A 24576-nucleotide genomic window follows, 5' to 3' on the forward strand; every position below is an offset into this window, starting at 1 on the left:
ATTACAATGCCTACCCCATGTTTTAAAACAATATTTTACCAATAAATTCCACGATGCCATGAATAGCTAAGCTCCCTAAAATAACCAGTGACTGCAGTAACTTGATATAATTCCTGAAGAAAGCAAAGAAGCATAACATTTTAATGAGTCTGTGCAGGTAAATGTTAAGTCTTGGTGTTTTTTCAACTATTAAATGGCTCATAGACTCCCATTATCACACTCATGGATCCCAGGCTGGAAATCAGTCAATGATGCTCTACGAACCCAAATTTATTGTCCCCTGGTGGAACGTGGGAAGATTAGGAACAAATGTAGAGTTTAAATAGAAAATACTCATTACCCATCCTAAGTGAGAGCTGATTGCAAGGAATCCAAATTGCTTTATTGGTTAAAAAGCCCCAGACTCTAACTTGTAATTGTATTAACTTTAAATTAATTGTATTCTAATTATTCCTGAATCATTTATCCATAATATGTATTCTTTTTAAATTGGGGTATAATTGACACATAACATATATTAGTTTCAGTTGTGCAATATAATGATTTGATATTTATCTATATTACAAAATTATCACCACAATACATCTAGTTAATATCTGTCCCCATACATAATACCAATAAGCAATCTTGCTCCCTCTTTCTACCACATTTTCTCCACCAATCTCTTCATTCAGGATAGGTTTTCTGTTTATCAACATGTGGGTTTGATTGGGGCTCAGTCTCCTATACTGAAAAACTGAGAAAAATAGTGCAATAGGTGCCCTGTGAAGTTTTTGGCCCTGAGTGATCATTTAAAAATTATCTGCTTCCCCACACTAGATTGTCAGCCACGTGAAGGCGGGATGGACTTCTTTTATTTAACTGTCAGTGCTTAAAAAATGTTAGCTATCGTTACTCCCATTGCTACTACGTCTGTACTGCTCGTGTTCTTTAGCATCCTATACTCAGAGCTTAGCACAGTCCTGACGCACAGTGGAAAGATACATTTGTTGAAGAAGAGGACGAAGGAAAGAAAGAGAAAACGAAAAGATCCTCTAATCTGGGCAACTGTTAAGAATAAAACCAGGAGAAAAGCTAATCTAATAGCCCAGAAACCTTCTTTGCTTGTCTTCAAAGTAGCTAGCGGTGCTTAGGTGGGTAGGGAAAAGGGAAAATCATCTTTATACATCCCTAGATGGTTTTTCGGTTGTCATTTGTGTTTTCAACATTAACCCACTTTAAAACCTAGCTCTAAAGTCACTTCTTTTATGGAAATTTCTGTGATGCTTCCGAAGCAGTTAACACTAGTCTATCAACGTCTACATTTTAATACCTAACAAACCACATTTTAATGATTTGCTTATATGGCAGCCTCCTCCACCAGACTGTATGAAGACCTTGAATGCAAGGTTATGTTTTCTCCCCTTGAGAATCCAACACTTGGTACAGAGTTTAATAAGCAAGAGAGGTTTGTTTGTCTAGAAGCTCTACCTAGGAGACTGGGTGGGTAACAGAGGGAAAAGGTAACAGATGGCGGGAGCTCCTGCCTCCTCTCCCCAGATGCTCATCTCTATTCATTCTTCTACACGCGGCATGCACTCCAGCCTTTCTGGATTTTCTTGTCACCAAAGTGTTCATTTCTCAGGATTCTGTCTTGTCACTCTCCCTAAAACGCTAACTGCTCCAGATTCAGTTCGAGCATTGACTTTTCTAGGAAATCTTTCCTGACCTCCCCCATGGGGGTAGATGGTCTTGCTCTGTTCTCAAATGCACTGTCACGGAGCTAGGTCTGCGGCATTATATCTCACCCACTGTTTTACTGATGTCAGAGACTGTGTTTTTTACCGTAGCATCTTGCACAATCCCTGGCAAGTATACCAGATCCAATAAATGCTTGCTGAAGAAATGAGTGAGCCTTAGCTATTCCCTAGTTGTTCAAAGTTGTTTGTGTTCTGTGACAAGGCAGGCTCTTTGTAGAGATCTAAAAAATGCCTTAGGATAGATCTGAAGTCTTCAGGCACATTTCAGGGACAGCATAAGCCATTGACTCTCTTGCACAAATATAAAAACACTTTCTAAAGTAAAAGAAATGTTCATTCATTAATAGTTACGACCCTACTTGATTTAGAAAAGAGTTATTTAAATAGAACTTCTGAAAATCATAAAAATATAATATTATTTCCCCTTAGATAACTAATATAATTAGCATCTTACCAAGCCATTAAATCACCACAATAAGCTGTCATTACGAGGAAGTAAGGAGAAAGACAAAAACACTGAAAGTCAAGGAATAAATCATACTGTAACCCAGTAAGTACCAAACGTGAAGAGAGCTAATAGCAACAGGAAACTGGCCAGGGAGTGGAGGGGGACGTGTTTGATGGGATATAATTATGTTGGCCGAATGAATTTCATAGTATCATAGGACCATCAAGAAAACAGAGATGAAAACATGTGGTTAAAGTCTAGAAAGTTAAAACTTTAGTTTTTATTCCTAACAGATTACTCTAAGTGCTTCCAAAAATCAGGTCCCTCTAAGGGGGCAAAGTCCTTGGGGTTCCTGACCGTTTTAGCCATTACACAATGATCTTTTTGAGTGAAGACCCCTGGTCATCAGAGTCAGGTGATTAAAGATGTTTGTACCATTCAATCACCTTAGCCTCCCTCCCTCCACCTAATCCCCTCCCAGTTCTCCAGGGACTGGACATGATTTCAATGGTCAAAATCAGAAGGTAGAGAGAACGCCTGAGACACTAAGCTAAGCCCGAGAAAGCATTTGTGACTAGTGCTGTCATCCTTGCTTCCTGCAGTAGCTCCTCATTTCTCCGGCCATCACAGGCATGTCTAAAACTACTTCTGTCTCTACAATGCAACAAACTTCACACGAGCGCCCCGTTACCACTTACTGGACACAGGGCTGTATAGTGGGGATATGAAGGTGAGTAACACACAGATATCTTGTCCTCCTCAACTTAATGTTGAGTGGCTCTCCAATGGTGAGGCCCTTGCAGGATGGCTGGCACTACACTAAGGACTTTACCTGCATCATGTCAACTTTAAGTAAGAATTTCCCACCTTCGATAATTGGGTCAAGTAAAAGCTCAGGAGGTTGAATAACCTGCCCAAGGTCACACAACTAGTAACAGGCAGGTTATTGCTGATGCCAGGGCCTGTGTTTGTTACCACTCCACTAAGCTGGCACCATAGGGTGGGTCATGTCAGGCAACCTCTGGAAGGTTAGGGAGAATGTCTGTTTACTGGTCTGATCTCCTCTGTTTCCTGTACTCCCGACACTCGCAAACAAGTCAATCCAAAGCCATGTTAGAATATTCAACTCAAATCCATTTTAGTCTTCCCATAGGGGGTCTCGTGCTTGGAATGCCTTCTGCCCTTCACATTTGCCACCTCCATTCTCTCAAACGGTCCTCTCCAGGATCTAGTCCATGACTAATGTGGGTTTCCCACCTGCAATTTGTAATATTTTCCCTTTTACCAGAAATTCTAGGGGCCCTCTGCTTACTATACTCCGGTTATAGGAGATACATATCTGTCTCACTATTGTTGTTAGTTTTGGTTAACAGTGTATATTTCCCAGTTACCAGCTACAACTGCACAATGAGCATTTGCAAACAGAAGGAATGAGTAGGCCATTTTCTGGTTATTTGCAGGAAGAAATGAAGCCCAGAGTTCAACAATTCTCAATTTCAGGCAAGATATGAGGATGCTGAAAATTGAAGAAAATGTCCAAAAGTAGCTGTCAGACTGAATTTGAAAGGGCTTTCAATTTTTTTTCTCTTTAAAACCATTGCATTTCAGACACTAAGACTTAGCTACAAAGTGACAGGGAGGAAGGAAAGCTGGGGGTTAGAGGAGTCCTGGGTTAGGGGAGTCCAGGTAGAATAGGGAACGTTGATTTTCCATCTTGGTTCTCGCATAGGGTAGCCTGAATGTTATGGACCTTTATTCTCCAAATGCAGCTGGGCATAAATCCAGAGCAACTCCTAGTCTAGACAAGAGGTGAAAGTGTTTTCTGCAAAGGGCCAGGCAGTAAATATTTTATGCTTTATAGGGTGTATGTTCCCTGTTGAAACCACTCAACTCTGCATTGTAGCATGGGAGACCATACGTACGTAAATGAGTGTTATGTTCCAGTAAAACGATTTAGAGAAACAAGCATTGGGTTGGCTTTTGGCCCCCAATGTAGTTTGCCAAACCCTGTTCTAGATAAGAAGAGCCATGAGGAAATGCTTTGAGACTGGGAATAAACTGAGGCCTGTGAACTGGCCTGGAAAAAAGAGGCAGAAGACCTTGATGGCCTCTTACATGCTTATAAAAGAAGTTTAATATAATTTTTGTATTGCTTGGTAGAAAGGAGGTTTGAGCAAATCATTTTAGAGTAAAATTAGACCTGTAAATACATTTAATGGTTAATATGATAATAACGTCAGGCAGTACGCTACAAATAGTACCCTACGAAAAGGGTACTATTGTCATCTCCATTTTGCATATAAAGAAACTGAAGCACAGAGAGGTTAAGTAACTTGCCTGGGGTTAAACAGCTAGTAAGAGTGGGATTGGGATTTGAACCAATCTGGTTCCAGTGCTGATCTCCTTTTTTTCTTAATTATTAGTTTCAAGTGTATAAAACAACATAGTGATTAGACATTTATATATCACAAAGTGATAACCCCAATAAGTCTAGTACCCATCTGACTCTGTACATAGTTATTACAGTATTATTGACTATGAGTATATTCCCTGTGTTGTGCTTTATATCCTTGTGACTATTTTTTAAAAATTATAGTTGACATTCAGTATTTCTAATACTGAACTCTTAATCACAGTGTTCTACTATTGTCTTAATATTAGGAGAATATTTTAACACAAAATAACAACAACAGAAAAGCTACTTTGCTACGAAATGGCTGTTTTTACTCACATATGCTTGGTGCATAATAGATGCTCAATGAAATTTTGCTAAGTGAATGGCCTGTTCTTACTGGTCTTATTGGAAGGCCCTTTGGAGGACTGATAAAAGCTGAGGAGTAAGTTACATTCTCATTGGCGTCTTCTCTTCATGAGGATAAGTTGCACCCCCAGAACTAATATAGCAGCAAAGAGCAAAAGGCCCTAACGCCAGCATCCTCTGATGCTGTCGGGAACTAAGAGGCTAGGAGTCAAAGAGAAGGAAACCTATTGCACAAAGCTGATGTGTCCCAGTACAACCACTAGAGGGGGAAAAAGATTCATCATAAACCCAAACTGCAACCTGGTCTTGAAACTGAAGAAAGTCTGCTCATACAATTTTCTGAGCATGAAAAAATAAAGCAAAGTTAAACTCTGGGTAGAATATATCTATATATACACACAAACATATGTGCACTTATAAGGAAATGTAGGTGCATTTGTGGTGGTGCTGCCATGAGTTACAAAATCTTGCAAAAGTCTTGTTCCAGTCCTCTACACCAGGGTAAAAACATTGCCTATGAATATGCAGAGATAAGAATGATTAGAAAACTGCAGAGGCAGTGATTGTTGCCGCCACCAAACAGATGGACGGGCCCGGCCCGCAGCCAAACCCTGGGCAGGGTGGAGAGAGCTCAGCCGACTGTGAACTGAAGAGGCAGATTGATTGACTGTAAAGACAGCAGTTCTTCCCAAGCTTGGCTACTCACTGGAATCAGCTGGGGAGCTTTAAAAAATGCCGATGTCTGGGTCTCACCTTCAGAAATTCTGTTTTAATTGATCCAGGGGGTGGTCCAGAGATTTTATAAAACTCTTCAGGTGATTCTACCATGCAGCTAGCCCAGTTGAGAATTACTGCAGCACAGGGATTAGGGTAGTGGGGATAGAACAATCTGCATGATCCCTGCCTCCATGCACGGAGTGATGGTGGGTTTTGCATAAGTCTTCGAGGTCACACAAATCACACTTAGGCAGAGGGGCAGTGTGCCTGGGTGTCAGGCCTCCAGTCAGAACCCAAATGCTTCCTGGCCCTCCTCCCCTGAGTCAGGCTTGAAGTTTTCATGCAGGAAATAGTTAAGAAGTTCAATTAGTTTTTCAAAGGACTACTTTAGACGTAAAAAGGAGTGCAGGGTGACTAATTCATTCATTCTTTCAATAAGTATCCATCAGGAACCTCCTAGGTGCTGGCCACTGTGCTAGGCGTTGAGGAGCACTGACCTCTGAGGAGGAGTCAGAGAAGCCTCCAGGGCTCACTTGGTGTCCAGCGTCTTCCCCTCTGTGGTCCTGGTGGGAGGCATCAGCTCTGCTCCGGGAGCACGGAGAGGGTTCGAGAGCCTGCTTCGTCAGAGCCTGAACTTCTTAGATGAGCTCAATGCAGTGGCCGCTGGGACTCCAGAATTCATTCATTCCTTCACTCACCCATCAGACATTTATTGAATGCCTACTATGTGCCAGGCCTTGTGTTAGATACATTGATGAAGAAATAAACCCTGCTGTTTGAGCTCTTCCAGGCTAGTGGGGCAGACAGGCAAGTAGGCAAACAGTCACAATCCGTGTTGTGCATGGAAGGTGTGGGGAGCATGAATGCTGTGGGTGTGCAGGAAAGGGGGGCTTACCCCGACTGGTAGAGGTGATGGGTAGCAGTTGCTGGAGGAGATGCCAGCCCTTTACCCACTTTGCACAGCCATCTCTGCGGTAGATTACCAAATTTCTCCAGGCTCTAGAAATGGCCCCATTATATTCCCAGACCTTATGTTTTTGGTGTGGATGTGTGTTTTTTCTCCCAATCCCTCTTCTTACTTTATGTTGGCTAGTTGGGTTGATTTACTTTACAGATGTGCATTCCATATCACCCTCTTTCCCTGTTTGGAAAACTCTATCCTTTGATTTCTGATGCTCTGTGAGAAACATAGCTTCTATCAGCTTTAAAAGCAAGGACCCTAGAGCTCATTCTTGAGGTGATTCAGAGGCTTTTGATCACTGAATTTCTCCCAAGGTAGCCCTCTCTCACCTTTTAGAGATTGGTCAAGGGATAGTATTGCTCACAGGGCAAATGGAGCAGACAATGAGTACTTTGGAAGCTGATAATTTGAATCACTATTGAAGGTATACGTATTAATTGTTTGGATGTATTAATGTTATTTTCTTATCAGTTCATAAACATGATTCAATAATACAGATTTGCATTTATGTATACCATTGACCCTTGAACAACATGGGTTTGAATTGTGTGGGTCCACTTATATGCAGAGTTCTTCCAACAAATACTGCAAATGTATTTTCCTTTATGATTTTCTTAATGATGTTTTCTCTAGCATACTCTATTGCAAGAATACAGTATATAATACATGTAACATACAAAAGGTGTTAATTGACTGTGTATGTCATCGGCAAGGCTTCCAGTAAACAGTAGGCTATTAGTAGTTAAGTTTTTGGGGAGTCAAACGTTATATGCAGATTTTTGACTGCATTGGGGCCCGGGGTAGGGGTGGTCAGTGCTCCTAACCCCACATTGTTTGAGAGTCAAATATATAGTATTTAGACTCTGAAAACCTGTCAAAACTAGTTAGGGAATTATATATCTAAGACTGCTTCACCCTTCTTTCATCTCAAATTGGGCTCCTACTCAGTGACTAAGGAACCCTAGGAGTCCCTGGATGTAACTGACCCATCTCATTTTCTTGCTTTGAACCCTTGATACTTGCAAATTAGTTCCATTTCTATACGGTCTATAAGATGTCCTTACTGCAGGGGCCAGCAGATGCCTCACTTGGCTGACTTAGGGATCTGGAAAGTTCTGTGGCCACACTGTTTCCACCATGGGGAGTAGGGTTGTTCCTCTAATGCTTGTCATCGTGCTTTATATTCAGGATCCAGTAGGCTCTCCTGTACATTTAGTTGGGTTTTCTTTTAAAGAGAGAGGAAGTAAAACCCAAGTGAGAACTCCTGGATCCAGGCAAGTCCGCCAATGGTTAATTTTCCTCTGAGGATTTTGTGAACACTGATATAGTAACTAAATTGGGGAATTTTATTTTCCTAGGAGTATAAAATCTTAGTAATAAGTAAGTAAAAAAAGTACCACACATGTTGATTGCTCTTGAATAATTTCAGTCATGGCAATAAATAAGAGATTCAGTTTAAATTACAATCAAATAAAAGGTTAAAAATTAGATGCAAAGTAAGTGCATCTTCAGTGAAAACACTAGTTTAATGCAGCTTCAAAGCAAGATGTGGCCACAATTATCTTCAAAACCGAAACAAACGAAAAGAATATTCCAGGGACTATATTAGCTGATTTTAAAAATATGTGCTAAATGATCCATAAAATGTTCTTCCAGCAGCATCCTTTACTGTAACATGGCATATACTTGCTGTCGGGAATGTCTTATTAGTGACTTGCAAACAAAGACTCTTCACCTCCGTGAAAATAGTGGAGACGCCATCAGCACAATTAACAACTGGTGATGATGAAACAGCTTGTAGATTTAACAAAAACCCACAATGGCAAACACGTGCCTCTTCTTCTCTATTTGTGGAGTATTCTTGTCTGAAGTACCAAGTGAGATTTAAGAAAAATTCAGAGTTGAAAATGCACTTTCGGGGATGGTGAAGAGAATGGTCCCATCCATGCTTTTCAGAATAGGATGAACACAAGGCAAGAAAACTGGAAAACCTCATCACATAACCCAGGGTTACAGCGAGGACTGATTTGCATAACCCACCTCAGAAACTCTGACATATCAGCAGTGGTTCTTCTCTTTGATGATCAGATCTGAGCAATTTAGAGGAGTTGATGAGTCTTTGCTAGTTCTCAAAAAATTCTTGACACCTACCTCATCTATGTTTAAATTAGAGTGAAAGATTCTGATAGATCATTTAGAAAAGTGTTCTGTGTACACTCTGGCTTCAAGCTTAAAAAAATTTATTAAATGTATTGGGTGACATTGGTTAGTAAAATGATACAGGTTTCAAGTGTACAATTCTATAATACATCATCTGTATATTTCATTGTGTGTTCACCACCCAGAGTCAGTTCTCCTTCTATCACCATATATTTGACCCTCTTTTTCCCTCTTCTACCATCCTCCCTCCCCGCTTTACCCTCTGGTAACCACTAAACTTTTGTTTGTGTCTATGAGTTTTTGTTTCTTTGTTTATCTTGTTTATTTGTTGCTTTCAGTTTTATATCCTACATACGTATTACTGAGGTTCTTGGCTTTTTCTGTATGACTTATTTCGTTAAGCATAATAATCTCAAGATCTATCCATGTTATGGCAAATGGCAGTATTTTATCTTTTCTTTGGCCAAGTAATATTCCATTGTATATATGTACCACAGCTTCTTTATCCAATCATCTCTCGAGGACACTTTAGTTGTTTCCATGTCTTGGCTACCATGAATAAATGCTGCAGTGAACATAGGGGTATATATATCTTTATGGATAAATGTTTTCAGATTTTTTGGGTATATATCCAGAAGAGATATTGCTGAGTTGTATGGTAATTCCATTCTTAATTTTTTTTGAGGAACCTCCATACTGTTTTCCATAGTGGCTGTACCAATTTACATTCCCATTAGCAGTGTATGAAGGTTCCTTTTTCTCTACAGCCTCTCCAACACTTGTTATTACTTCTCTTGTTGATAACAGCCATTCTAACAGGTGTGAGGTAGTATCTCATTGTGGTTTTGATTTGTATTTTCCTAATAGCTAGTGAAGTTGAGCATCTTTTCATATATCTGTTGGCCGTTTGTATGTCTCCTTGGGAGAAGTGTTTGTTCAGGTCCATTGCCCATTTTTAAATTGGATTTTTTTTCTGTTGTCGAGTTGTATGAGGTTATTTTTTTCTTTCTTTTTTAAAATATATATTTTGGATATTAGCCCCTTATTGGAGGTGTTGTTTGCAAATATCTTCTCCTATTTGGTTGGTTGCCTTTTTGTTTTGTTGATGGTTTCTTTTGCTGTGCAGAAGCTTTTTAGTTTGATATAGCCCCATTCACTTATTTTTGCTTTTATTTCCCTTGACTTTGAGGTCAAATTCATAAAATCCTCCCTGAATCCAAGGTCCATAAGGTTAGTACCTATGTTTTCTTCTATGCAATTTATTGTTTCAGGTCTTATGTTTAAGTCTTTGATCCATTTTCTGTTAATTCTGGTATATGTTGACAGATAGCCATCTAATTTCATTCTTTTGCCTGTGGCTTTCCAATTTTCCCAGCATCATTTATTGAAGAGGCTTTCTTTTCTCCATTGTGTATTTTGGTTCCTCAAAAATTATCTGCCCATATATGTGTGGGTTTATCTCTGAGTTCTCAATTCTATTCCATTGGTCTGTGTGTCTGTTTTTCTGCCAATACCATGCTGTTTTGATTTTTGTCACTTTGTGGTATAAACTGAAATCAGGGAGTGTGATACCTGCAGTCACGTTCTTTCTTCTCAGGTTTGCTTTGGCTATTTGTGGTCTTTTGTGATTCCATACAAATCTGTTGATTTTTTTTTTTTTTTTCTTTAAAAAATGCCATTGGGATTTTGATGGGGATTGCATTAAATGTGTATATTGCTTTGGGTAATATGGCCATTTTAACTATGTTGATTCTTCCAATCCATGAACATGAAATATCTTTCCATTTCTTTGTGTCTTGTTCAATTTCTTTAAATAATATAATTTTCAGTGTGTAAATCCTTCACATCCTTTGTTAGGTTTATTCCTAGGTATTTTATTTTTCTTGCTGCAATTGCAAAAGGAATTGATTTTTCCATTTCTTTTTCTGAAATTTCATTGTTAGTATATAGGAATGCAATGAATTTTGTACATTGATTTTGTATCCTGCAAGTTTACTATATTTGTTTATTGTTTCTAATAGCTTTTTGGTGGAGTCTTTAGGGTTTTCTATAAAAAGAATCACTCTTGTCTACAAAGAGTGACAGTTTAACTTTTTCATTCCCAATTTGGATGCCTTTTATTTCTTTCTCTTGCCCGACTGCTCTGCCTGGACTTCCAATACTATGTTGAATAACAGTTGTGATAGGAGGCATCCCTGTCTTGTTCCTGATCTTAGAGGAAAAGCTTTCAGTTTTTTACTGTTAAGTATGATATTAGCTGTGGCTTTGTCATATATGGCCTTTATTATGTTAAGGTACTTTCCTTCTATATCCATTTTATTAAGTGTTTTAATCATAAATGGATGTTGTAGCTTATCAAATGCTTTTCGTGCATCTAATGATATTATATAATTTTAATCCTTTATTTTATTTATGTGGTGTATCACATTGATCAATTTGTGTGTGTTGGACCATCCTTGTGCCCCTGGAATGAACCCCACTTGACTGTCATGTATAATCTTTTTTTTTTAATTAAATTTATTGGGGTGACAATTGTTAGTAAAATTACATAGATTTCAGGTGTACAATTCTGTATTACATCATCTATAAATCCCATTGTGTGTTCATCATCCATGTATAATCTTTTTAATGTATTGTTGTATTCTATTTGCTAGTATTTTGTTTTGGACTTTTGCATCAGTATTCATCAGAGATATTGGTCTGTGGTTTTCTTTACTTGTATTGTGCTTACAAGGTTTTGGTACCAGGGTAATGTTGGCCTCATAAAATGAGTTAGGAAGTGTTGCCTCTTCTTCAATTTTTTAGAGGAGTTTGAGCAGGACAGGTATTAGATCCTCTTTGAATGTTTCATAGAATTCACTAGTGAAGCCATCTGGTCCCGGACTTCTGCTTTTGTGGAGGTTTTGGATGATTGTTTCAATTTGTTTACTGTTGATCAGTCTGTTTAGATTTCCTAATTCTTCATGATTTAGTCTAGAAAGGCTATATATTTCAAAGAAGTCTATTTTTTCTAGGTTATTGAATTTGGTGGCATACAGTCCTTCATAGTATTCTTGGATGAGCCTTTGTTTTTCTGTGGTATCTGTTGTAACTTCTCTTCCATTTCTGATTTTGTTTATTTGTGTCTTTTTTCTTTTTTCCTTAGTGAGTCTAGCTAGGGGTTTCTCAATTTTATTAATCTTTTCAAAGAACTAGCTCTTTGTTGCATTAACTTTTTCTATTGTCTTTTTGTTTGCTATTTCATTTAATTCTACTCTAATTATTATTATTTCCTTCCTTCTGCTGACTTTGGGTTTCGTTTGTTTTTCATTTTCTAGTTCTTTAATATGTAATATTCGGTTGTTTATTTGAGATTTTTCTTGTTTCTTGAGATAGGCCTGAAATGATGTAAATTTCCCTTTTGATATTGCTTTCACAGCATCCCAATAATTTTGATATATTTCCATTTTCATTTTTTTCTATGTATCTTTTGATCTATTCTTTTCCTTTTATGCCTCTATTAAATTTTTCTCCAAAGTCACTGGAGGCCTCTCTGTTGTCACTTTCAAAGGGCCTCCTCGCTCTTTATCTTCTTGACCTCTTAGCAGCATTTACATAGTTGACCACTGCCTCCTGCTCGAAACATTCTTCTGGCTGCTCTTCTACCGTGCTGTCTCCCATCTGTCTGGTTGTTTCCATCGGAGCCTTCTTCCTTTTGCAGCTCCTTCCGGATCTGTCAGCCTTAGATTCTGTGTTGACCATCCTCCGTCTTTACTCCCACACTCTCCCTGGGGTGACACTTTCGTAAACCACCTATTTCTGTGCTGACGACTACCAAGTTTGTTCTCATTCCAGGTTTTTACCCTGGGCCTCAGATCCAGGGATTCACCTGCTTGCTGGGCCCCACTGTGACCCCCTAACTCAACACTCTCAACAATGCACTATTTCCCCTCAAGCTGGCCTCTGTCTGACCAGGCAACTAGATGTATCACCCTTGATTTCTCTTCCTTTTTTACTCTATCCTCTCCAACCAGTAAATATGCAAATCCTATTATTTTTTACATCTGAGGAGCTCTGAAATGCATCCTTCACTGTTCACCGTGACTGCCTGGCTCAGGCCCCCAGCAGATCCAGGTATTATAACAACAGTAGTCGCTTCTTTCCAGTCCATTCTTCTCATTGCAATCAGGGGCATCTTTCTAAGTGTTAGAATTAAGCTCCAATCTGATAAATTTACTTCTGTACTTAAAAGCCTCCATGTCTTCCTGCTTGTTATAATGGTCCCTGCTCCTCTTTTCAATCTAAACTCTCGTCCCCACATCCTCTGTCCTCCTCCAGCATGAATACCTTCCAATGCCACTTTCACCTTTGGTTCCCCGCAATTGTAGTTCCCTTTGCCCAAATATCCCTTTGCCCTTCAATAACCTTCCTGGAACCTACCTATCTACCAGATCTCTGCTTGGATACCCTTTCTTCCAGAAAGCCTTCCTGAATGACACTTCCCAGGTAAGTGCTGACATTATGTCTGCCCAAATATCCTGGACTTCTATTATTGCAGTGATATGTTGCTCTGCAACTTTACTGACTCTTTACTTTTCTGGCAGCCCCTCATGAACCTAAGCAGGGATCCATCTTTCTTGTTAATGTTTATCCCTGTGCCTGGTGTGGAATAGAAGCTCAATGCATATTTTCTGAGTGCATGAACTGCCCTCTGGGAGGAACTTTAAAGAGTCTGTAGTCAGGCCTCTGTGTGGGTGGGGGAGGGAGGGGACAGGTAACTTCTACCTGTCACTGTCCTCTTGCTTCTTGGGAGGGTGACTGCGGGGGCAGCAAGCCCACCCAGAAGACGAAGGGGAGAGCTACTTGTAACATCGCTTCACGGTTGGGTGAAATAATTGCTCTTCCAGCCTCAGCGGCATGGCTCTGAGTGATTCCTCAGTGCAGGTTCGGAGGAGGTAACTTTAATGGGTAACAGCAAATGCTTCCTGGGGAAGGTGCAGGCAAGCAAGGCTGCAAATGTTTGGAAGTTGGGAACACCGCCTCAGAAAAGAGAAAGAGGTGCTCCTCTCCTGTGACACACCATGGAAGCGGGCAGAGCGCAGAAAGGAGATTGTATGGCCTGCGTGGAAGATGGGCAATAGAGGCAGCTTGCTGGGAAGGCACTAAGGAGCCCTGATACCTGGAGGCTGTAATAGCATTGCATAGTGTTTACCGGGTACCCTAAGTGCTTTGCAAATGTGAATTCATTTAATCCTCACCACAATCCTACAAAGTCAATAGTATTACCATCCTCACGCCACCAATTAGAAAACAAGGCACAGAGAGGTGAAATGAGTTGCCAAAGGTCACACAGAGGCTGTCGTTTCTTGGACTAATTCCCTTGAGCAGCCCTGGGGAGGGTTTGGGCATGGGGAAGAGTTAGCCAGTGGTGCCAGGGTAAAGTTGGGCTGCCGCTTCAACTAAAGAATTCTTTGAGTTTTCACCCAAGACCTTGTTTATTCATTTGATTCGCTAGAAGGCTGCTTTGGCCTGGGAAATAAAAGGTTGCATACAAGTGAAACATAGCAGGCACTGTGATTATTGCATAGAGATATTAAGAGAAGTTAAGAACATGATACAATGGATAGCTTCTTGGTCATTTCTTTTCAAAATAATGAGAAATCTCCATCAGGTTGTTTCAGTTATCTTCCCAAGAAAAACAGGTTGTATGGTATTCTGATTTATTTCTTGACAACTGGCACAGAACATGATTAAATAAAACAAGCTGACGAGAGTACAACTGCTGTTGAGGATCTCGTGAAGTGTGGCCTGATCCTAGATATAGTAATTCTACAAAAAAATACTGGTGAGAAGCAGGTAAGCTTTGCATTGCAACATTTTAACTGACAAAGCTCTTTTCCCAATTGCCCAGTCCGTTACACAGCACTTGTATGTAGCCCGGGTAGGCATGTCTGAGAACTTATCTAGCCAGTTTGGTGTGGGAAAACAAATACAAACATTTCTTTTGTACTTAGAAAAATTATTTCTCCATGACCCTTTTATAAATATTGAGATGTACTGGATATGACTTTTAACATTTATTTATTATTTCAGATAAATGAACATATATTAATTTTTGTGTGGAATTTTGCCCAGGATTAAACACACTTATTTAGTGTTTACACAATGCCAAGTGCAAGCTTTACAGGTAAGTTGGTCAACCTCTTCAGATAGTCCCAAATGTCTAGATGTTGGATAATTGATGGGCTGATTTTTAATCTGAAAATTCTGATATTGTGCCTGAGAAAATATTTTTCAGTGATATGAAAACAGGTGTCTTGCCATGTGTTATGGCCTGAGTTGTGTACCCCCAAAATTCCTATGTTAAAGCCCTGTCCCTACCCTAGTACCTCAGAATGCGACTGTATTTGGAGACAGGGCCTTTAGAGAGGTGTCTAAGTTCAAATGAAACTGTTAGGGTATGCCCGGATTCAGTCTGACTGGTGTCAGAAGAAGGGGAATTTGGACACAGATACGTGGGGGTGCAGAGGAAAGACCATGTGCAGAGGCTGTGAGAAGGCAGCCATCTGCATGCCGAGAGAGGCCTCAGAAGAAATCAATCCTGCTGAACCCTTCATCGTGCACTTCAAGCCTCCAGAACTGAGAAAATAAATTTCTGTTGGTTAAGCCACCCAGTCTGTTGTATTTTGTTAGGGCAGCCCTTGCAAATGAATATACTATAATATAGTGAAAAGTGAGTGTGTAGAATGTTTATCAATTTGCTTGTTAATCTATTTACTTCATCTTTCTATGTAGAAATTAATTTGAATTGATGAAAAGACAACATTGTTTTAATTAAATCATTAACAAGATATAGAACTTTTGTTAAAAATAAGTTTAGTCTTCACTCCCAGAGATGAGTTTGAAAACCAGTAACTTTGTGCATTCCCATTAACTAATATTTTGAGCATAATCTGTGGTAATCTTGGAGTAACAATACAAAACTACTCATTCTTTTGTCTTTTCAGACATATTTTGGAAATGTTTAAGGATAGCCATTGTTCAGTACTATAAAAAGTGATGTCATTCATTTAAAAAAAAAGTCTCAAAGTGCACTCGGGTAATAGAATCCAGATAAGTTTGGAGAGTGGCCTTAATCACCTCATTACCTGAGAATCTTTACTTTCAGAAATAACTATAAAATGGCAGATGCGTAATAAATATTAGTAACAGAAAATAGTAATTCCTACTTTGCTCTTTGTGAAGGTAACAATATTATTTTCCTGCTGTCATCCTTGCAGTGGAATACATATTTTTTGATACACCTTTTACTTTTTATTTGTTTTTTAAGAAAAACTATTGTTGTAAGAGCTACTGGAAGACAAGAGGCATGTTCAAGTAGTGATATTAAATAATGAAACAACTGAAAATATCAAGGAAAATGCCAAAACAAAGTCGCTATGTTAGAGATGGATAATAGGTGGTTCACACTTGCAATCAGTAATGTACATGTAAAATACTTTTTCAGGTGAGCTGTGTGAGGTGAGCATGTTCTGTCAAAAAATATGCCAGTCAACTGACGTTCAGTTTATTTATGTAATTAAACTCAGGGGAAGGATACTTTTGCGTAAGATTTAGGGACCTATACCTGCAAACTCCTTTTTAGAACTTCTAATTGTATTGGTTGGTCTTATAATCAGGTAGTTTTAGAAATCAGGTACTATCAGGAGTCAAAGATTTCCAATTAGTTATTAACTATCGAGTGTGGCAATTATGTTGGAATGAAATCCAACAATTTTAAATGGAACTTAGAAGTGAGAAAAAAATACCTACTAATCAGAATCATAACATGGGGGAGAAAAATATGCCCCTCATGTCTCACAAAGTAGCAAGCAGAGAGGTTCCAAAAGCCACAAAAAAGAGGTACGTGTAAATAATAAAGTTCTGTTAAAAAAAAGAACCAAGAAAGAATTATGAAAAGAAGGGTATTATGCAAAGGGCTTTACAAAAAATCAGTCAAGTTTCAAGAGGAAAGTATAAGAAAGTAAATCTTAAGCTGCTGCTAAAGTGCTTAGCTAGCAGAATAAACCTATTTCATTTCCTTTCTTGCAGCTCACAATTCTTTTTATAGGTTGCAAGGCAAAAGCAGAAAGCTTTGGCAGGTCTTGGGAAATGACACAAACTGGATTAAATATGACTTTTAGGAAACCTAATCTGCTCCCATTAGATAAGATTTTTACTGTACTTGTTGCAAGTCAGACTAATCCCTGGATGAATTGCCCCACCTTCACTTTAGAGTCTTTGATGGATGTAATGAACGAATGTAAAGAATTTCAAGGTGACTTCTGGACCAGCAATGCCCAGTAGAACTTTCTGCAATGATGGGAATGTACTGAACACCTTCTCTGCCCAATACAGTGGCCACTAGCTATCTGTGGCTATTGAGCACTTTAAATGCTACTGATGAACTGAATTTTAAATTTTGTTTGATTTTAATTAATTCAAATTTAAATAGCCTCATGTGGCCAGTGGCTACTGTATTGGGCAGGGCAGTTCTAGATCCTTTCTTTCCCTTTAACTGAAGTCTTCAGGCATCATTTTACTACATATCCCTGGGTTTTCTGGGATTAAATATTATCCAAGGCTTCTAGTATCCCCAATTTGGGATACTTTGAGAAAGACCGGGAGTGTTACTAACAATTATGGTGAGAAAAGAGGCATAATCTGGACAGTCCAGGGCACATAAGAAGGTTTGTCCCTCCACCCATAGGGACTGTTGCTTGAAGGTTCTATCGGGAAGTAACTGGGCTTTACATCACTTCATTTTAGGTTGCTGTTATAGATAATGTTTAAGCATCTTCTGGGGTACACATTTCACCATACCATGATTTTCTTTGTCCCCATAAACATTTACCAAAATATTTATAACTCATTTCTAATTTCCCAGTGACTCCCAATTATAAAGTAAAGCAATGTCTAACATGATCCTAAATGACCAACTCAAAACAGAATTAAGTAATCAATCATACTGATATGTGAGTTTAGACCAAGTATCTGAATAGCTAAATTGGGTTGCATAGTTAAGCTCTTCCTCTGGCTTTTTGGTAAGAGGCAGAGAGCCAAAGAGATCAGCGGTGTTTCTTTGCAACACAGCCACTCAGCGTTCCCTGACAGATACACATCCTCTCAAAGGGACTGGAGTGGGCAGGCTCAGCTTACAGCACTTCATTTAGTCCAGATCCTGATTTTTTTGTAGGGAGTGGATCCTGGAAATAAGTGGCTTTGGGTACACGCTTACCTTTCTGCCATCAGTAGAGGAGTAAGTTAAGGTCAGCTTTTTAACAGTTACATTTCAGCAGAATAGGAGCAACTGACTGCAGAATGTGTTAGGTTTCTTCCCATTTTCAGACTCAACCAATTTTGAAATAACCTAGAGGGCTTTTTCTCTGGTACAAAGTACAGAACATGGATTGGAACATCAAATCATAAAAATAATTTAAGACATCCGGTTGTATCTATACACGAAATGTCCTGAAAGCAACCAATTGACATGACAAGTCAATTCTCATGTAATCTCGCTGACATGGCCTGGCTGTTTAAATCTCACCCACCTTTTATCACATACGTTGTGTTGAACACAGTAGAGTTTTGTATTAAGAAAAAAATATTTCATAATTTAATAGGCATGTAGATGAATAGGAAAAGAGGAAGTAATTGTTTCAGGAGATTTACTGGCAGGAGAAGCAACTCAGCAACAGAGTAATTCAAATAATCAGAGGTAGGTCTCTGAATCACTTTGTCAAAGGTTTTCCACCAACCTGATAGCTCGAATGACAGTTTTAAGTGGTGGGGTGAGGTCTTCTACTGATACATCACACTGGCATCCTTTCTCATCATATACATCATCAGTGCCAAGGGCTGTGTCAGCTGCAAGAGAAAACTGCCAGTTAAATACTACCACCAGCAATTTGAAACGTGCTGTTGAACTTGTCTCACATAGAAATAGGGGGAACTCACAGACTGAGCTTATAAATCAAGATCTGTATAAGGTCAGCCAATTGTTTTTCCCAGAATTATTCCTTCTGCTTTTTCTACAACCTCACCAATTTTATGTGATTTGACACGAATACCTTCCTGAGCTGTTTTCCACGGGGAAGATGAAAATGTTGACACACTGTATTTCCTTTAGTGGTGATGGATTTGTGTTGATCCACCCATGCTCTTTTGCCCAGTTCTTTGAAACTAACAGCCAGTGTTTAAATAACAGCTGTTTGGAGTTAGGGAAACAGTCTATGGACACTTAACTAACTGGCCTGTCTATACAGAGCTTGAAACCCACGACATTGACCCCACTAGCCCCGTGCCCTGAACAAGTGAGTAGTCAGACCCAAGAACACTAATTACTTATCAGTTACTGGACATAGGCTGCCCAGGAGAGAGCTTGCTTAAGACAACATAGCGAGCACTGGGAGATTTTCAGAGTGGATAATAAAATCAGTTCCTCATAAATCGAGCAAGTGAACTTTTGGGTTAATTGCAAAGTTTGGAAAAAGGGGTAGGGTTACAAAAAGTACCAAATTAGTAAAGATTTATAAAATTAACAGGGAATACACTCATATCATTACAGCTTTATATTCAGCAACAAAATATTGAAAACAAATTAAAATTCCTGGAATGGGGAATGAGTTAAATAAACATTAGTAGGTTTATATAGTCCAATATTAGGAAGCTGTTAAAAATGATGTCGAAGACTAATGATTGGAAAAAAAAAGTCACAATATTTTATTACAGAAAAAAATCTATACATCTCTCTGGGGTTAAGAATGATTTTACTTTTTTCCTTGGCTATATTTCTAAAATTTCTACAATGAACATGTATTACTTTGGTAATAACGTCATACAAATTCACTCATGAGAGATGACTTATTTAGCCTCCAAATTCTATTTAAGCCTCTTTAAATGCTGACAAACACTAAAGGACTAACATGGCTTTCTGTTGCCTTTGCTCTGCCTAGTTTCCATTTGCTAAGTCATGAAAGGTACTTTGCCGGGCAGACGGGTGGCTCAGTTGGTTAGAGCGTGAGCTCTGGGCAAAAAGGGCTGCAGTTCGATCCCACATGGGCCAGCGAGCTGCACCCTCCACAACTGAGATTGAAAGGACAAAACTTGGCTTGGATGGAGCTGATGAGTCCTGGGAAAAACATACTACTCTTCCCCCTCCCCCCCAAAAAAAATCCTGGAAATACACACTGTTAATGTTCTGTTCCCCTTTCCCCCCACCCCCCAATAAAAGGTACTTGGCCATGGACTGTCCATGGACTGTCTTGGACTGTCCTGGACTGTCCTGGTTGGATTAAAACCCTGAAAGGCTATTGGTCCATTTATTGGCTATAAAGGGCCAAAGGCTATATATAAGGGTCCATTCCGAAGCAGAGGTTATAATGAAATGCAGTTGATGTGCCATTTAATTTGACTATTTACTGTGTGTTTACCCAGTTTATTGGGTGCTGAGAGTGGAGGTGATGGTGGGGAAAGAGATGCAGATGGGTCTTTACCTTTGGCCTTGGTGCCCTAAAGTCTAGTAAGGGGAAGAGTCAGAACTACCACCTCACAATAAAATAGTAATAGCAACCATTCACTGAAATTTATGCCAAGCACTTAGGTGAAGCTTCTGCATACATTAGTTTTCTTACTTATAGCAACTCTACAGGTTGATGGTGATGTTATGCCTGGTTTTTAGATGTTGCAATTGAGGCTCAGAGAAGATAAGTATCTTACCTGAGGCCACAAAGGTGATAAGTGGAGCTAGTAAGTTGTAGAGCATGTTATTAAAATCCAGTTCCCTGAGGCTCCAAAGCCCTTGACCTTGCCATTGCATTACCCAGTGTCAGAATGTGTTCAATGGTGGGTTCACTAGTGTCATGTAACATGTCAGGAGAGGGCAGGGGAAGAGCTCAGTGCGTGCATTGCCTGATGGGTGCAGCCTGTGCCTGATGGGTACATTCAACTTCTCTCCAGGGAAGTTTGCCACAGTTTGAATGAGAGTACATTGGTTCTGACTCAGTGATGACCTTGAGGGTCAGTTAAGCCCATTTTGCTTGACTGACCACTCACACAGCACAATAACATCATGCCCAAGGTTAGATGACGTTCTTCTAGGAACTGTTCATGATTCCTTCCTCTGATTTGATCCCAACCTGCTCTTAGTTGGTGTAGTAGGCCAAATAGTATTGCCCCCAAATTCATGTCCACTTGGAACACCAGAATATGACATTTGGAATAAGGGGCTCTGCAGATGTAATTAAGGTAACTTTCGAGATGAGATCACACTGGATTAGGGCAGACAGCGGGGCCCTACACCTAATGAAAGTGTCCCTATAAGACAAAAAGGAGGAGACACAGGAACACAGAGAAAATGGAGCGGAGACTGGAATGAGACGTCTACAAGGCAAGAACACCGAGGATGGCTGGCGACTACCGGAAACTGAGAGGTACATGATGGCTTCTCCTGTAGAGACTGCAGAAGGAACCAACCCTGGTGACACCCTGATTTCAGACAACCTGATTTCTTGAACTGTGAGAAAAAAAACTTGTTTCAAGCCACCCAGTTTGTGGTAATTTGTTATGTCACCCCTAGGAAACTAATACAACTGGGAAAACTTTTCTTCATGGTTTCTAATTCTTCACTCAAAAACAACAATCATGATGATAATAATAATAAGTGCTTTTTAGGGAAATCAAATTATGTGCCAGGAACTTTAATTAATTGCTACAAACCCCATGAGGTATGCATTATTTTTACCTCCTGTTTTACAGATTATGAAAGTGAGGCACAGAAGGCTAAGATAGCTGCCAAAAAACACATGGAGAGTAAGGGACAGAACCAGAATTTAAATCTAGGAAGTTGGGTTCTGGAGCTGCACTATTAAACACTGCCCAACCCTGAGTCTCACTTCTGACTCCTTCCAGATTTGTCTTTCTTGCCTCTCTTGTTGGCATCTGGTGTCCCTTCTCCTGCATTACCTTCTCCTTCACATGGCTGTGTGCACCTGGCTATCATGGTCTCAGATAAAGTGACCCCACAACACGATAGAGGATCAGATTTGGAGCAGCGTGGTTACCATGGCCATGTGCTGAGCCAGTCCTCACCTCAAAGGAGACTTGGAAATACACACACCCTGCAACTGCAAGGAGGGTGTGTATGGTGTGGGAGAGGTGGGGGGAGGGGAGAGCTCACATACAGGCTGGTGGCTGACAGAGCCAAGGCCATCAGGCACCATTATGGAGTCCTGTGAGGTACCCAGGGGTTAGCTCCCTGAGGGAAATATTGAATAACACACTTTATCAGGATTCTCAGTACAGAATTCACAAGAGTACTTTACACTGCCCTTCAAAATAGAAGCATGTGACAGCTTTTCCTCATCTGAACTCTAGTGAGAACCACTTCAAACATGGTCCCATCTTATACCTCAGAAAACCAAGGAACCCTGTGGAGAGGTTATAGAGAAGGCAGCTCCTGCAATGCCTGTATTAATGGCTTATCTACTCGAAAATACAATATAACCAACCATAACATGATGATGCAGGTCAAAATAGTTAAATAACATAAAATACAGGGTCCTTTCATGAAATTAACGAAAAAACTTTTCAGCCAGTGTGTACTATCACAATAAGCAAAAAAGTATACACAAAACAAAAAGACATCCTACTGAATGGGATAATTTGCCAATGATGCATCTGATAAGGGGTTAATATCCAAAATCTATTAAAAACTCATACAACTCAACACTGAAAAAACAATCCAATGAAAAAATGGGCAGAGGGCCTGAATAGACATTTCTCCAAAGAGGACATACAAATGGCCAATAGACATATGAAAAGACGTTCAATGTCACTAATCCTCAGAGAAATGCAAATAAAAACCACAATGAGATATCACCTCACACCTGTCAGAATGGCTATCACCAATAAATCAACAAATAACAAGTGTTGGCCAGGATGTGGAGAAAAGGAAACCTTTGTGCACTGTTGTGGGACTGCAAATTGGTGCAGCCACTGTGGAAAATAGTATGATGGTTCCTGAAAAAATTAAAAATAGAACTACCTTATGACCCAGCAATTCTACTCCTGGGTATTTATCCAAAGAAATCCCAAACACTAATTTGGAAAGATATATACACCCTTATGTTTACTGCAGTACTATTCACAATAGCCAAGATAATGGAAACAACTGAAATGCCCATCAATAGACAATTGGATAAAGAAATTGTGTACATTTATACAATGGAGTATTACTCTGTCATAAAAAAAGAATTAAATCTTACCATTTGCAACAATATGGATGGACCTAGAGGGTATTATGCTAAGTGAAAGAAGTCAGACTGAGAAAGACAAATACCATATCATATCATTATATATGGAATCTGAAGAACAGAATAAATGAACAAACAAAACAGAAATAGACTCATGGATACAGAGAATAAACTGATGGTTGCTAGAAGGGAGGGGAGTTGGGGGATGAGTGAGAAAGATGAAGGGATTCGGAAGTACAAATTGGTAGCTACAAAACATTCATGGGATATGAAAAACAGTATGGAGAATATAGTCAATAATGTAAAGACTATGTATAGTGTCAGATGGGTACTAGACTAATGGGAGGATCACTTCATAAATTATATAAATGTCTAACCACTATGCTGTACACCTGCAACTGAATATAAAATAATATTGAATGTCAACTATATGTAAAAAAATATAGAATGTGTAGTACAGGGAGTATAGTCAATGGCATTGTTATAGCTATGTACAGTGTCTGGTGGTAGCAGACTTGGGGTTATCACTTTGTGAGGGGTTGAGGGGTGTAAATGTCTAATCACTATGTTGTTTTATACACCTAAAACTAATAATAAAAAAAAAATAAAGAACAAAAGTGAAGATAGTGAAACTACAATGTTTGCACTGACTGTAAATGGAGGGGGGAACATCCCAAGTGATTATGAGTTCCGTCCCAGCCTGGTGCTGCTTCCCCTCACCTCTGTCCTGTACCCTGACAAGAACTTCGGTCTATCCATCTTGTTTAGGAACATACGAGGCAGAAGGTGGAGATGGGAGTCAGTCACCAATTGCATCATATCCAAATGCATCTCATTGTGGAATTTTATTATGCCATTTAAACTTGATTATTCATAGCATAAACTCTCAGTCTTTAAAATTTTTTCTTTTTAGGTTTGGTCAGAGTAAATGAATAGGAGATATATATTTGCTAGCATGTATTGAAGCAAGGACTGAGTTAGAAAAGTTTTCTCCTTATTTTAAAGCCACAAAAATGCCATCTTTCTGCTTTATAAGTATCTTGAGATATCAATTTTCTTTCCAGTGAGGTTAACACCACATTAAATGTCTTTCTTATGATACCTAGAGGCTTAAAACCCTCTCTGAACTCTATGGCACCTGGGTGGAGCTAAATTTTCAGCCAAGGCTGGTTCTCTGCTCTCCAACCACACATCTGGTCCTCTGCCCTGGTATTTTGGGAGACCAGGGTTATGAGACCATAAGCTTATGTGAACATCAATCTGGAAAAAACCCAGTCATGATGGGCAAAATGCCAGTGGAGTGAGGTGTTCCCTGTGGGTAATCCTCTTAGGGTCGGTGAGCCTACCCTAGTGCACAATCCTTGCCTGCAGAAAAAGAAGTATAAAACCATTTATCATTCCCAACCCAATTCTGTTTCCTATTAATTATCAGAGTTCAAGATTTGCTTTCAAATATTTTCTTCTCCCATATTTTTGAAAATCTATTTTATAGTGCCTGGAAAAGACCACCTGAACCTTAG

General features: G+C 39.4%; 1 protein-coding gene across 2 annotated transcripts in view; it reads right to left on the reverse strand.

The window, feature by feature from the left end:
- KCNQ5 (potassium voltage-gated channel subfamily Q member 5) overlaps window positions 1-24576 on the reverse strand; it is a 532270-nt gene that overhangs the window by 7987 nt on the left and 499707 nt on the right. For both annotated transcript variants that reach the window (XM_019749337.3, XM_019749338.3), the window contains one exon: window positions 18563-18671. In XM_019749337.3, coding sequence (XP_019604896.3) covers window positions 18563-18671 — 109 coding nt within the window. The remainder of the gene's footprint in view (window positions 1-18562; window positions 18672-24576) is intronic.

The sequence above is a fragment of the Rhinolophus sinicus genome, chromosome 2, assembly GCF_057876585.1.
Source record: "Rhinolophus sinicus isolate RSI-liver-muscle chromosome 2, RSI-T2T, whole genome shotgun sequence".
Taxonomy (NCBI): Eukaryota; Metazoa; Chordata; class Mammalia; order Chiroptera; family Rhinolophidae; genus Rhinolophus; species Rhinolophus sinicus.